The sequence below is a fragment of the Morus notabilis genome, unplaced genomic scaffold (assembly GCF_000414095.1).
Source record: "Morus notabilis unplaced genomic scaffold, ASM41409v2 Scaffold1379, whole genome shotgun sequence".
NCBI classification, from domain to species: Eukaryota; Viridiplantae; Streptophyta; class Magnoliopsida; order Rosales; family Moraceae; genus Morus; species Morus notabilis.
Genome location: NW_010360711.1, coordinates 220,683 through 236,194, shown reverse-complemented (window position 1 = coordinate 236,194; position 15,512 = coordinate 220,683). Strand labels below are relative to the sequence as shown.

Below are 15,512 nucleotides of genomic sequence, written 5' to 3'. Positions count from 1 at the left end.
AAATCAGTATTTAATTTGGATGATTCATGATCATATTTAATGTGATGTTTTAAACCAAAATCACTTATAATTTTAAAACTACCATTCTCTTGATTCAAACTGATTTAAACTCATAATTTTAAATTATTATTTTATAATTATAATTTAACTTTAAAATTATAAATCATAATTTTAATTTTAAAATAATAATTAAAATCACTCTAATTTAAATCACGTACCAAACTAACTAATAAAATAAACATGTCGTTTTCCTCTGAGATGGCCGATGGGTCATGGCAGCAAACTTTTTGTACGAGGCCTGACACGGTTTAGTGATCATTGGCTGGGCCACTTTGCAGAACTAATCAAAGTCGAGCCCGTATTAGTCCTTGCTCCCTCCTCCCCACTTCATCCCTTCCTTCCAACGGTCAAACAGCCGCAGCCCGGCCGTGGTGGAACATGGGAGAGAAACAAAAGCCGGTGAACAGACGAAATTCCAATTATCAGTCTCTCTCTCTCTAAACATAACATTCTTAGAGAGAGAGAGATTTCAATTGAGAACCCCAATTCCCACAACCATCTAATATGCACTCCTTGAAGCCCGGTTCTCTCCCAATCATGAGCAAGAGACTCAAATCTAAACCCATCCCACCACCACCACCACCAACCCCACAACCAAAAACCATCCCACCACCACCACCACGAACCCCACAACCAAAAACCATCCCCAAAACCCATCGCCATCACTCCTCCAAAATCCCGGTGGACCCCACCAAGTGGGCGTGGGTCCCTCTCAACCTCCCCCAATCGGAGCTTTCCCTGCCCCTCACCTTCCCCACCGGCCAAACCTTCCGCTGGCGAAAAACCGGCCCTCTCCAGTACACCGGCGCCGTCGGGCCCCACCTCGTCTCCCTCAAGCACGACGCCTCCAACGGCGACGTTTCGTTCTGCCTTCACCGCACGCCTTCCGAGGCCGAGGCCGAATCGGCTCTGCGGGATTTTCTCAACGCGAGCATTTCGCTTGCCGAGATGTGGGAGGTCTTTTCGGCTTCGGACTCGAGGTTCGCCGAGCTGGCCCGCCATTTGGGCGGCGCTCGGGTGCTCAGGCAAGACCCTTTTGAGTGCTTGGTTCAGTTTCTTTGTTCTTCCAATAACAATATCGGGAGAATAACGAAGATGGTGGACTTCGTTTCGTCGTTGGGAAATTATTTAGGGACCGTTGAAGGTTTTGACTTTCATGAGTTTCCGTCTATGGAGCGGTTGTCAACGCTGTCGGAGCAAGAGTTTAGAGACGCCGGTTTTGGTTATAGGTTGGTAAATATCTATTTTAGTCATTGGTTTATCATTTATGTTTGTTTTATGATAATTGTTATGTAAATCTCCATGCTAATTATATTTTATTGACTGGTTTTGACCACTTGTATATATATGTATAAGACAAACAAGCGCCCACAAAATTTACAGTGACAAGAGTTACATTCATTTTCAGCGGCCGTAGAATTTCACCGTAACAAAGAAGAAAATTACAAGAGAATTACGCACCTCATGTCTCGCAAGACCATAATTAGGATCCACATAACTCAATATTACTGCTCAAGTGAACTTAACTTGGCACCATTTTAAGTTTTTTTGGTTATTCTTATATAAGTTTATGTTTTTGGTCAATAATAGAGTCTGAATAAGATTACCTGATAATGCTTGCACGATTGTATTCTGATTGATGCTGAAAACTTTCTCTCTTTCCATGCTAAGTTAGTCGACCATGTCGAGAAAAATGTTGTTGTAAGATTATGATCTAACTTGGCGTTTTATCTTGATGGGGTGGTCTGGACAGGGCCAAATACATTACTGGCACTGTGAAAAAGCTACAATCAAAAGATGGTGGAGGTGAAGAGTGGCTTTTGTCTCTTCGTGATTCTGAACTTGAAGACGTTATTTATGCCCTTTCCACTTTACCTGGGGTTGGTCCCAAAGTTGCGGCGTGCATCGCTCTCTTCTCTCTTGATCAACACCATGCCATTCCTGTTGACACTCACGTGTGGCAGGTATGCTTATCTTTCACTTCAAGACGAAAGTATGATGTTGTGAGCTAGCTACATTGAGTTACTGTGAAGATGGTAAAACTTTAGAACATCTAACATGGCTCCTTTTTGTGTTGGTTGATCAATACCTTAGCACAATCCTTGTGTGTTCTATGTTACTTGCTTCTAGTCAAATATTCACCTAAATGAAAAGCCATGGAAAAAGAAAAACTTCCATTTTGTTGATTTTGTTTGCTAAAGAAAAAGAATTACAGGCATAGAGAGTGTCGTACCGAGATAATCTTAGGGACTGAAGACAGACATTCCCCTGTATGGCATTTAGATGTATCATGAAGTGGATTGATCATATTTCTTGCCCACCGTAGTGGGATTGACTCGAATCCAATACCTTGAATGAATATTATTTCATCTAACATTTGTATCTCTTTTCTGAGTTTTAGTTCAAGAATTTCTGACTTAGCAAGTTCTTTTTTGTTGTTGTGCTCTCTTGGCTGAGGAAGATTGCTATAAGATACCTCTTACCAGAGCTAGCTGGTGCCCATTTGACACCTAAGCTTTGCAGCCGTGTGGCGGAGGCATTCGTGAATAAGTTTGGGAAGTATGCCGGGTGGGCTCAGACGATGCTTTTTATTGCAGAATTACCTTCACAAAAGGCTATGTTACCATCACACTTTTCAAATGCAAACAGGAAGAAATCCATTAAGAGAAAGAATGTTGAAGCAGACACTATTGCAGAAACTGTAGCTGATGATTGATTAGTAATTAAATTTTGGAATCATGATTGATTTTTAGGTTTAGTCTTCTGGCTCCAGGGATTGTATGTGTAGAGTAGCATTTTTTCGCATATAAATGGATAAACCAGTACAATTCTTCACATCGATGCTCTTATTTACTTAACGGGTTTGTGCAACTTAGGTTTTTCTTGACCATTTTAGCCTTAGGCGTCTATTCACGACTTCTTCCGTGCACAATCACTTTGATCCACAGTTTGAAATCCCCTTTTTCTTTATTTTTGTGTTGAGACTCATAATATTAGTAATGCAATCTATTTATTAGAATGATCTTTTTTTTTTTTTTTTTTTGGTACATTGATTGTTGCACATAGATATCAAAGAACAAGAGAGAATGGTGTGGTCGTCGAATCCTTCTCTGAGGGAGTGTGAAAAACCAGGCTGTCATTTGCATTGTGCATCAATCACTAGAGTTTTTAGGAGTCCTGGGCATGGGTCGCCAAATTTTCCATTTGATGCAGAGATGGAACAACTTCTCTTCCCCAAACAAGCCTGAGAACACAAATCACTCAACAAAATATCTAATTCAATATGGGATATAGAATATATCAAACTCATATCAGAAAACTCAAGTAACAACTAGATTCTAGAATAGAAGTACTCAAATGTGTATATATGATTTTATGATTAATGAATAATAACATAAGAACTCTCACCTGCTTCACTATTGTTTTGGAATTAGATGCGTGGCAGCTTCCTTGGGCATAGCTTTGACAATCACCGGCAGGGTTTCCATAGCTTGCAAATAGGATTTTAGAAATCGTCCTTCCTCGGGGACAGCTGAGTTGAACGTACGGCGGTGTTTTCCGACCGTTCTTTTGTCTATTGTTCTTCTTTACTCCACCTTGCTTTTCTACCAACCATGAAGTCACTGGGGGTAAGTGTGATTCAGACACTTTCACACACGCTCTTGTTGTTGAAACCCTATCCAGAGAAATCCCTAGTGGATTCCCATTCTCTTCCTCCAGAAGAATCAACAAGTTGCCACTAGGCTTCAGGAAGGACCGAGGGACATTGTACCTAAAATTGAGAATATAGTAAATTTCTAGTGAACCTAAATTAAAGGGATTAATACAAACGCTTAAAAAATGCTCGGGGGCAACACAACTAATAGAAAGTGGGTCCCATCTCATATTGTGAGACTCACTCTCCGTTAATATGTGGTGCTCCCTAGCGTTGCTCTTTGTTTTGGGGTTACTACTGATGAGAGGCCTTATTACCAAGTTTGAGATGGCTGCCCCTTGTATGTGTGGAAAGAGACCCAGTAACGGCCGATGTTTTGACCATTGATCCAAGCTTGACCTTTTCCCATGGAACCAAGGTTTAATGCTAGAGGCTCACTTCCAGCAGGGGCATCAAATTCAATCTGCCAAAAATAAAATAGAAAATGACTTGGAAAGTACATTATGTGATAACTAGGACATTTCTTTATCTTCATACCTTATACCATGTGAGAGGTTGTGGTTGATTATCCGAGCTTCCAAACTTGTTCCATTCAACTTTTCTCGATCCAAGATCTGAATAGATTTGCAGTTGTTCACCTGACAATCCAACCTTCATAAAATTGTTTGTCAGTCAACGAAAAAAAAAAAAAAAGGAAGGAAAAATAGTATGGCAGATCCTTCTTGGACAATTACCTGATAACCCCACAAGTATCTGCTGAAATCTTTACCTTCAATCCTCACACTGCGTAGTCCGGCGACTTTTCGCTCGAGATATGCTCCTGAATTCTTCACATCAAAAACGCATAGCACAAAATTCAGACCAAATAGTAGCTTCAAATGGGGGACAAGAATAAAGAAGAAACAAACAGATCTTTGTATAATCATGATGACAGTCTTTATCTGGCTAAATGTTGCATAAACTAACGAAAGAATTTAGAGTGGAGATTGAAAAGTACCGGCAATCCAACCATTTCACTGAGCAAAGAGATATAGTTCATTCCCTTACTCAAAGTAATATTGCTCTCTAGTGAGAATATTGGATTGTTGTGAGAACCATGTTCAGATCCTAAGAAGTAAGAATGGTAAACCATAAGTATTGATTAAGAGCTACAAAGAAGGCTTTTGCCCAAAAAAAAAAAAAAAAAAACCTTGGTGTGAGAGAATATAAGATTTCAAGGAAGATAATAAGGGTCTTGCCTACAAAATGTCCATTTACAAATGCACGCAAAACATGTCCACAAGACTGCACATTGAGCGTAGCCTGAGCATTCGGGGAATCGTGCTGAAACCTGAAACTTAAGAAACGTCAGTAAATCATATGGATTAAGTTTAAAAATATTTGGCCGACTCTTTGGTCACCTTAAAGTGTACCAAAGATAATCAGATTCGTCTTTTGTTGTGTTCATCTGCTCTAGTAACACGGTTGCTCTTAGAGAAGTTTTGTCGAAGTCAGGCATGGCCTCTCTGAAGTCTTCCCATCTCTCCTTTGAACCAAACTTTTCACATGGAACCATTGTTCTTGTATCATATTGTGTGCTTACCTGTCCAACAAGATCAATATTTTGGACTGATAATATTAGTAGCTGCATATGCAAAACCTCTTAAATTAGAGTATTATGAGATGCCAATTTCTATTACCTTTGCAGTGTTGAAAGCAACAGCTTTGCAATCCGGTAAGATACTAATGGATTTGCGCGGCAGCTGATACAACACATTATAAAAGAGGACCTCAGCATCTTTGCTTCCATTGTTGACTAAGAAAGCTGCACAATCTCCTGATTTGTAGTCTCCATAGACATAGGCCTAGAAAACAAGATCGACCATATTTGGCATTACTGGATCATGTATTTATTTATTTATTAATTTTTTTTATTGTTTTTGATAGATTTTTGGTGCTCGTACTTGTTGCAGTTGACCCAAAGGGAGAGTAGTTTGTTGTCCAGAAGTTAGAGGCTTTGAGCATAACTTCATTGCAGCGTGTAATTCCTTAAGATGACCCCACTTTGGTTGCCTGGTTAAACCTGGAAATTTAAATAAATAAATATATAAAAAAAAAAAAGCTAATTGGGTTGAATATCAATAAAAATCAATTATGTGACTTATTAGGACCTACCATACTCATCTAGAGGAGCCTGATCATAATAACTTGTTTTTACAAATGCAGAGGCAGATCTTCCAAAATTGGTTCCTCCATGATACTACAGTTTTTAAGGGGAAAAACATTAGATTGTAACATAAGCAGAATATAATATAATATGATATTGTCAAATAGAAGAACAAAGTTTTCCTAGGTGGGAGATTTTCATACCATATAGTAGTTTACGTAGCTTCCCTTTTTGGCAATGAAGAGTGCAACATGGAAAGCAATTTCTTCTGGTGATCTAATGTATGGTTCTTCACCATAGGTTTCAACACTTGAACCAAATAAAAAGAAAATATTATAATAAAATAAAACAAAAGGAAGTATTTATTTGTGTTGGAGAAATATTGATTAACCATATTATAACATATATCTCATTAGCATTTGATAGAATCATAGAGCATTAATTGCTAGTCACGTACAAACTTGTCCAGTTCTCAGTCCATAGAGCTGGCTTCTGAGGGGAGTTAGGTCCTGCAAACGTTTCTCCACATCTCATTCCGTTGCATGTATTGATCTGCAACATTCATCCAAGTTACTTATCTCAATGTGAGTTATCTGGCTGGTAAATTCTCTTAAAAGCTTAAGCGAGATGAGCAAAGAATAATTTTATATTTACCATATTAAAAGTCTAATTGATTATGGTAATTTTGTGGGACATACTAACAAGTTTAAAATGAGTATCTCATGTTCTTTTACCATATTAGTTTATCAATTCCCTCAAAATCTTAAACTGTTAGGATGTAAATCAACAAAATAATTCCATATTCTAATACTCGCCAATATTAAAGACCACACGGTGAGAATTTTGGAGAGTGCGGTCTAAACTCAGGACCTTTTGTACTATGTTAGTTTAATATTTCTCTCAAAAGATTAAACTGTTAGGAGATGAATCCATAATAGTTTTATGCTCATGTAGCTATGTGGATGATAAAATAACACTTTTTTTTTTTCCTAATGTGATTAAATTGTTATTCTGTTCTTGTTTTCTTAGTCTTAGTCAGATCAGTATGTTTTGATAAAAATAAAGTAGTGAAAAAGGGAATAATTAATACAAAAGAAATCAAACTCACAACTGGGTCTGGAGCATCATCTTGCTTGCACATTACCCAGGGGACACCAGTTTGAAGCCCCACTGCCATGTTTGCAGCCCAACGAACATAAGACTTTCCTTTCTCATGAAAAGCTTCTTCTACTAGTTTGTACTCGTTCTCAATCTGACACACATATACACTCCCATTTTTAATTAACCCAAGTTTAGTGCACTCCAACTGATTAAGCCTGATTTTTGTTTTAGATTCTTTACCTGTGACAGTATAATGGGCCCACCTTGTGATGCATACAGTCTCTCTTCTTTCATCATGTCCACGATTTTCGTTGCAAACCTTTGCATTTCTTTCTGTTATATAACAAAACATACATAATAATATTAATAATAATAATAATATTTTTATCCAAATAAGTAGGGCTGTTCATGGGTTGGGTTGGTGCGGGGTAGGACTTTTTTTTCTCCGCCCCAAAGGGTGCGAGTTGCACATATTTGGCCCCAACGATGTTAGAAAAATTTCACAACCCAACGTTGTTCGGGTTGGGTTGGGGCGGTGCGGGGTGGGTTGGGTGGTCGGTTTCAACATTCAAAAAATCAAAGACTTAAAGTTCAATATAATATTCAAATTTCATCATTAAATAGAAATAGTAACCATGCTTATCAGTCCGGCGAGAGAGCACCAGAGAAAGTGGGCAAGACGGCGGCCGAGATGACTGAGCAATGAGGAGAGAGTTATGAGGGGGTTCACGAGAGGGGAAGAAGAGGAAAAACTGAAAAGGAAGAGGCAAGAATAGGGGGTTCACGGGAGGGGAGACCGAGAATGAGATTGTGAACCCTAATGTTAATGAGCCTAGGGTAGAACTTAGGCAGTTCGGCTTGGGCCAAAAGCTTGGGGGTATGTTGTGCGGGTTGGGTTGGGGATTGCGGGTTGTTATGGGCCCAACCTGCAATCCGCCCCAAACACTTCGGGCCAGAGGTATAATGAGCCGCAAATTTAAAAATAATGCTGCGGGTTGATTTTTTCGACTTGGGTTGGGGCGGGGTGGGTTGGGTTTGCGGGTTGTTCAGGTTTATGAACAGCCCTACAAATAAGTTGTGCACAAATTTGGCCATGAAGTGAAATGACAAAATAGTACCTTGAAGGGTTCATTATCAGTTCTGAAGACGATGTCCGGAATGTCATGTAACCAAAACGGAAAACCCCTTCACCACCATAACATTTTTTTTATTAAAGTATTTTCCCATAAGTGAAAGAATAAATTATGGTGCGTTTGGTAGATGGATTCAGAATCATGATTCTGAATCCTTGTTCAGAATCATGATTCTGAATTCTTGTTCAGAATCAGTGTTTGTTTACAGTGATTTTAAATCATGATTCAGAATCAGTGTTTGGTTTGGATGATTATAAATCATGATTTGAAATCTGATGTGAAGTTTTAAACTAGCTAAAATCATGATTCTAAAACCACTCCCCTCTTGGTTCAAGGTGATTCAAACTTCTGATTCTGAATCATTGTTTCAGAATAATGATTTGAACTCAAAATTATGAATCATAGTTCTAATTTCAGAATCATAATTAGAATCATTCTGATTTGAATTCTCGTACTAAACGAACCCTTAGTGATAATGTTGACAAAAAGTGTTTTTTTTTTTTAAGTTGTAAGTTGTACCCGTAAGACCATTCACCCTCAATGAAGGGTCCAATCCTAAGACAAACATAGAGGCCTTGTGCTTGAATTTCCTTAATGAACCTTACAAGGTCATTTCTTCCGCTAAAATCATACTGCAAAATAGAGATTACTCAGTTACAGAATTAGCATTATATAAGAGTTGTTGATATTAGACCATAAACAAAAATTTAAGACGAAAAAAGAAAGAAGAGCTTGAGGTCACCTTTTCTTGTTGGGGTTCATGAAGGTTCCAAAAGACGTATGTTTGTATTACATCTATACCTCCCTCTTTCGCTTTGGCTATCAAGGATGGCCACATCTGCAGGAAACGACGTATCATTAACAAAATTATTTAGGTCCGTTCATTTTATCGATTTGAGTTTAGAATTCGAGTTTTGTTACAGTAAAAAACTCTCAGAAACAGTCACATCTAATTTTTTTACTACAATAAACAGCTCTCACATAAAGTTACATCTCAACTCGAATTAAAAACTCGAATCAGCGAACTAAATAGACTCTTAAATCTATGGTTGTTCTGATTGGAGGAAGCATAAGGTAATTGCTTAGACACTGTACTTAAACCCAAAAAAAAAAAGGAGTAATACTATTTATCATCATTGATAATTTTGACGGGATCGAATTTTTCACCTAAAATCACCCGGTTATTGCAACACAGTATGCTACCAAATTACTGCACAACGTTCACATGTGTCATAGTTTTTTTTTTTTTTTTTAAATAAAAATGCATATTTCATATATAGTTTGAAATGCAGTATTAGAGCTGGTTTGCTGCTTTACGTCAATGATTTTGTTAGAAGTGCGAACAAGTCCAACATTGGTAACAAATACGATCTATGATGGGTTTATAAGAGAATTGACTACTGCACTTATTATGTTAACTTTTTGAATTGCATCTCCAATCTTTTCCAGTGGAACTCATGGTTATAACAGATTTGATCCGAAAATTTTGATTTTCATGACAAATTTATGAGTAAATTTGAAATTAGTAATTTTGTTTTGAAATATTTTAGGAATAACAAAAATTATATAACAATTACTCAAATTTAAAATACAAAATTAGGTAGTAATTATTTTAACCATATCAAGTTTGCAATTTATTAAATATCCTAAATTTTTTGCTATATTTCAATAAAATTTAGCAATAATATCCGTAGCTTTTTGGGACGGTATGTTTCGGTCTAATCTTATCTATAAGCTAATGAAAGTGTAGGAACTTTTTCAATTTTCAATTTTTTTTGTTTTTGATTTTTTTTTTCAGTAAGAGCCGATAAACTTTCATTGGGTTTGTTAGGATATTTGGTTGTATATCTAAAGTATGAGCAGGAATAACAATCTTAGTTCATAAACAAACAAAGACAAAAGCCGAGAGTAGAAGGAATCATGGAGTCATACGCTTACTCCATGATGAAACTATTTGTTAGTCGGTATACCAAAAGCGCTTACCGCTACCTATAGAGTAGTGAGAATTTATCAACATTGGGTTTTCCATCTAGCAAGTTGCAAACCTCTAAATTTTTTTTTTAATAAAAATCTATGAGCGCGTTTGGAACTCGTTCTAAAATAATTTTATTTTTTGTATGAAAATGAAAACGTTTTCAATCTCAGACATAAATCATTTTTAAAAATGCGTTTGGTAGTTTTATCAAGAGATTATTTTCAGTGTAAAAAAACCCATTAATGTCGCTCTTTCTCTCTCTCTGCTCGAGAGAGGAGAAAACGAAAAAAAAAAAAAAAGACTAAAAGTCATTTTTTCATTTCTCTCATTTTACATTAAACTGAAAAATCGTTTTCATTTCTGTTTTTTGTCCTTTTGGAAACATTTTCATTTTTTATTTTTTAAAAAACGTAAAAAATAAAAACAGGATAATTCCAAACACTGCCTATATATCAGAGAACTTGCATTTGAACAAAAACAGAGTAAAAAAAACACCACAATACAAGGCTAATGATCCGGCAGACAACAAACGTACACATAAATTTAAATTTGCATTAAAAAAACATCTAAATTAAAAGATAACTATGTTCATTATCAAAGCTTCATGTTTCCTTTTTCAATACAAAATAAGAAAATTCCTCTATACAGTGAGAGTTCCTGTCCTTTCTATAATTAAGGACTATTTTTCAGTAAAAGGCAACGTGCACGAAATCTCGCCATAATATTAGTTTCAAAAAAAAAAAAAAAAAAAAAACCCAGAAAATTAAGAATAAGGAAGACCCTTCTTAAAGATAATGTACTAATCGACAAGATTATATTGTGAGCAAAAGAAATATAGGGAATTAGGGATTTTGAACATGATCATAAGAGGAAAAAATTTCCCCTCCCTTTTTAAGGGAGACCATATATATATATAGAAAGAACTAAAGAAAAGTACTATACGATATATAGTAAGGAATTAGGATGATATAAGATTTTAATCATAAAATTAATCTTTAACAATCTGTTTTTCTAAATAAACTTTTAGTGCGTGTTTTGTTCTTTTCTTTGTAGGATATGAGCATGCTTTAATAGGGATCGAACACCGTAACATATATAGACGTGATACTAATATTGAAACGTTAATTCATTTATACTCTTCACTTGGAGTATTCTATATATACATACATACACAAATGCATATATACATACATATTATATATATACACACACACACTATGTCTATGTATACATGCATGTATTATGTATACACACTAAAAGTCACGCACATAAACGGTTGGCGTTAACTTCGTGATTTTCTCCAACACATAGTATATATCTCGTTTCTTACCAACTTGGGACAACAAGAATTAGATGATTTCGATAGTGCGTACTCTCCTCTGTAGTAATTAAGGGTCTGTTTAGTTTACTAATTTAAATTTTTAATTCGAGTTAAGATGTAACTTTATGTGAGAACTTTTTATTATAGTAAAAAAGTTAAATGTGACTATTTTTTAGAGTTTTTTATTACAATAAAATTCGAATTATAAACTCGAATCAGTAAAATGAATGGGTATAACTTTATTCCTATGAACCAAGCCAATCCACATTTCACAAAACGGAAGCCCCAATGACGATCATCCATAAAATAAGAATATAGGAGAAAAAGAAAACGGACAACACTACTAGAAAATAACATTTTAAAGTATAAAATTGAAGAAGCATGTATCCATGTGCTTATATATAAATGTAAACACGTATACATATACGTATATATATATAATATATGGTAGTAATACCTCAGGAGTGCTTCGAGGATAGTGAATGGAACCAGAGAAAAGAATTCTATGTTGGCCATCAATAACCAAAGACCTCCCGTCGTACGTCACGTTTCCGGCAAGAGCTTTGCAGAAAACAGTAAACGACAATGCAAAACCGCACAGAAACAACGTGAACGACAGCCAGTACTTCATCTCCACATGCACGCAATTCTCTCTTTCTAGCTCTCTCGATGCTTTGTGAAGTTCACGAGCTATATATGCTGGTGTATGTATGTGTGTGTGTGTGTGTGTATGTATGTATATATATATATATATATATATATATATGGGTATGATCCCAGCGTAAGTCTCGCAGTTACCGAAGGATATATAATACAACTCATATGATGGCTGGAGAAATATTGTTTGTATGTGTAGAGGCTGACGCCAAGTACCTATTATTCGGAAGATATTAATAAATTATTTTATTGTGACCAATATGTTAAGGTTCACAGAAATGACGTTACCATTTTTCTTTTCTGGCGTGCATATGTTTATCTGCTTTTGAAAAGACCGAAAACACCTCCAATATATTTCAATCTTGGAAGCCAAAAAATTGTAGTCCAATCCAATAGCAGCGAGCCACATTGGTAGACAAAGAAGAAAATTCTTAACCGGATTTTTTTGCTTGAAAAGGGCTAAATGTCCTTTTCAAAAAGAAGAATCTAAGGAAGTGCATTTTACATTTGCTGCATTTAAGGGAAGTGCATTTATGTATTTGTTGCATTTAAGGTATACAGATTTAGAAGAGTATTTGGCAAAGTTTGGCTTGGATTTGGTATTTAATTTTTGAGAACTTCTCCCGTAGTTCTTAATTTTCAGTCGATGACTCTGTATTAAAAACTATTTATTCTGCATATTTTTTCAATCTGATGTGATTTTAACATAATCTAAGGCTAAAAATTTTAATAAAACTAACTTGACTTATCAGATAAACTCTTTTAATTTTTATGCTAGAGCCACATAGTTTTCCTTTATCCGTTAATACCATAATTAAATACGAAAGAAGTATAGAAATATTCCACTCCACTATAGTGGTTGAATGAAGGGATAAATTAAAGGAAAAAGAGAAGCAAAAGAGTTTTATTATACATATATGAATTGCTTGAACTTAAAGTGAGGTGTGAAACAGGGAAGTAAAGGGGGAGAAAAAGGGGGGAACGACGTCATAGTGAGTCCAAGACGCAAGTGAAAAAAAAAAAAAAAAAAAAAAAAAAAAAAAAAAAAAAACAACAGCAAAAGAAGCAAGTGACAATAATAAAATATAAAAGAAGAATGGAAAGGCCAAACTAATAAATAATTATTATTGAACCATTCAAAAAAAGAATTATCATTGAAAACTAAAAAAAGGTAATAATACAACTTAAAATGGCAATGAAAGTGCAAATTGAAACAACATCTTGAAGGTCAAGTAGAGTGGCCACAGTGGTAGAAAAAATAAATAGAAGACTAAAAAAAAAAGGTAAAAAAACGATAGTAAGGAGAAGCGACAAAAAACTTTAAAACAACAATTAGTGGGAAAAAAGACAATCAATTTGAAAGGACAAACGGAAAACGAAAACAAACGTGCAAACAACAAGATTGGGAAATCAAAAGCACAACAGAACTAATAAAAGGTAAAAACATGACCGAATAATAAAGACAATAAAATGGAAAACGACAATCGAAGAGCCAAGCGACAAATGAAGAAAAAACAGAAACCTAAGGGCCCGTTCACTTCGCTGATTCGAGTTTATAATTTGAGTTTTCTACAGTAAAAAGCTCTCACAAACAATCACATCTAACTTTTTTGCTATAGTAAAAAACTCTCACATAAAGTCACATTTCAACTCAAATTCTAAACTCGAATCATCGAAGTGAATGGGGCCTAAGATCATTTAATAGCCACGACGGCCAACCCAAAAGAAAAATGTTAAGAAGGCAATAAAAGTGAAAGGACTAGAATTGAGCAAAAAAAGAAAAAGGGAAAGGACTAGAAAAAACAAGGAACGAGAAAAAACGACAATAAATGGAAAACCGGCAACACATTAACGACAGTAAAATAGTAAAGGTTGAAAACGACAACAGAAAATCTTAAGAACTAAAAAGTCATGCTAAAGTTAACACGACAATAAAAGAGCAAACATCAACAAGGGAAAAACTGAAATTATAGAGGAAAACGATAGCCAAAAATAAAAAGAAAAAAATAAAACTGCAAATGACTATATATATATGCTGTAGATATATAACATAATTATTATATAATGTATATGATAAAATTAAAATGATTATTATAATAACTTAACAATTTTTTTTAGGTAATAATAATAATTACAATTTTTATTATTTGTAAAATATTATAACTTTTTTACTATATTTCAACAGGGCATGGTATGTGTCTTAACTCACTTATTTCAAGTGGAAGATGCCCCTAATTATAAAAAAAAAAAAAAAAAAAAAAAAAAAAAACGCACACAATCATTTTTTTTTATTGTAAACTAGACTTTTTTAATTATTTTTTAAAAATATCTCTTAGAGTATATAGGTATTGTAACCGATCTTGTTTTTAGAGAAAATGCAGAGAATAACATTTTTCATACCCTCTTTTAAAGTAAATTACAGGTTTTTTAAATGATGATAGATTATAGCATATTTCAATTTTGAATTAGAATTAAAATGTTTTATTATAATTTTACCCCTATTTTAGGGTTCATTTTTTTTCTTCTTCCCATACACTTCTCTCTCCTTTCTCTCTTACCCAGTCGTACTCTCTCTCCCTCTCATCGCAATCTCTAGCACTGGTGAGGAGCCGCACGATTTCAATGGCGAGGGCGATGGCTTCAGCACTCTCTTTCAAACCAGATCTAGCAAGGTTCCATCATGATTCCAGTTTGAAGCCCGATTCTAATTCCAATCCCGATCTCTGTCGACACTCTCTATCTCTCTCTATCTTCTCGCACATCCGGACATTAGGAAATCGCAAGGGCTGCTTTGCGATGGGGAATCTGAGAAAATAATTGGTCACGATATGAGTTCCATTCACAGTAGGGGAATATGGTAACGAGGAAAATAGTCTCCAGTCGCCGGAGTCGGCCGCCGGTCCCAGCCATAGTGGACTTGACTATAATCTACCTATTTTAAAAAAATATGCTATAATTTACTATTTCTTCTAAAAAAAAATAGATATTTAGAGGAGAAGAATGAAGCGGAAAAAGAGATTTAGGCGTATTTTTAAGTTTTTAATAATATTTAAAACTTATAATATTAAATTATACTATAATTTACTATTTTTAAAAAATATGCTACTAATCAGTTTACTAATTAATTATACGGAAATAGTAGAAAATAGACCAATATAAAAAATTTAAGAAAGTATAAGGCCAATTTTTAGTTATAGAAATTAATAGGCCATAACTTGTCAAGTTATGGTTCATAATCAGATAAATTATGGACAAACTTGTCAAGTTATAGTTCATAGCCAGACAAGTTATGGACAAAAACCGTGAATTATGAACAATAACTTGTCAAGTTATGGTTCATAACCAGACATATTATGGAAAAAAATAATAATTTAGCCTATTTATTAACTTATATAAACTATTAACCTATTAATTTTAATTTATCTCAATTCTTGACATATTTTTCTCCTTCTCCCTTAATTATA

At 34.9% G+C, this 15,512-nt stretch overlaps 2 protein-coding genes across 2 annotated transcripts; one reads left to right on the top strand and one right to left on the bottom strand.

The window, feature by feature from the left end:
- Positions 1–336: 336 nt before the first annotated feature.
- On the top strand, positions 337–3,057 carry LOC21396550 (N-glycosylase/DNA lyase OGG1). The gene is made up of 3 exons (XM_010097118.2): positions 337–1,289; positions 1,814–2,024; positions 2,522–3,057. Exons 1-3 carry the CDS (start codon positions 565–567, stop codon positions 2,774–2,776), a joined length of 1,191 nt encoding a protein of 396 aa, XP_010095420.2. The 5' UTR covers positions 337–564; the 3' UTR covers positions 2,777–3,057.
- A 139-nt stretch (positions 3,058–3,196) lies between these two features.
- On the bottom strand, positions 3,197–12,022 carry LOC21396549 (beta-galactosidase 16). The gene is made up of 19 exons (XM_024164961.1): positions 11,849–12,022; positions 8,838–8,933; positions 8,615–8,727; positions 8,081–8,147; positions 7,203–7,295; positions 6,970–7,113; positions 6,319–6,413; positions 6,065–6,170; positions 5,870–5,954; positions 5,659–5,777; positions 5,395–5,559; positions 5,116–5,297; positions 4,954–5,045; positions 4,713–4,822; positions 4,450–4,542; positions 4,253–4,366; positions 4,033–4,178; positions 3,469–3,832; positions 3,197–3,304 (listed from the first exon to the last, which is right to left on the bottom strand). The coding sequence occupies exons 1-19, from the start codon at positions 12,020–12,022 to the stop codon at positions 3,197–3,199; spliced, it is 2,466 nt and encodes an 821-aa protein (XP_024020729.1).
- Between the last annotated feature and the right edge of the window lie 3,490 nt (positions 12,023–15,512).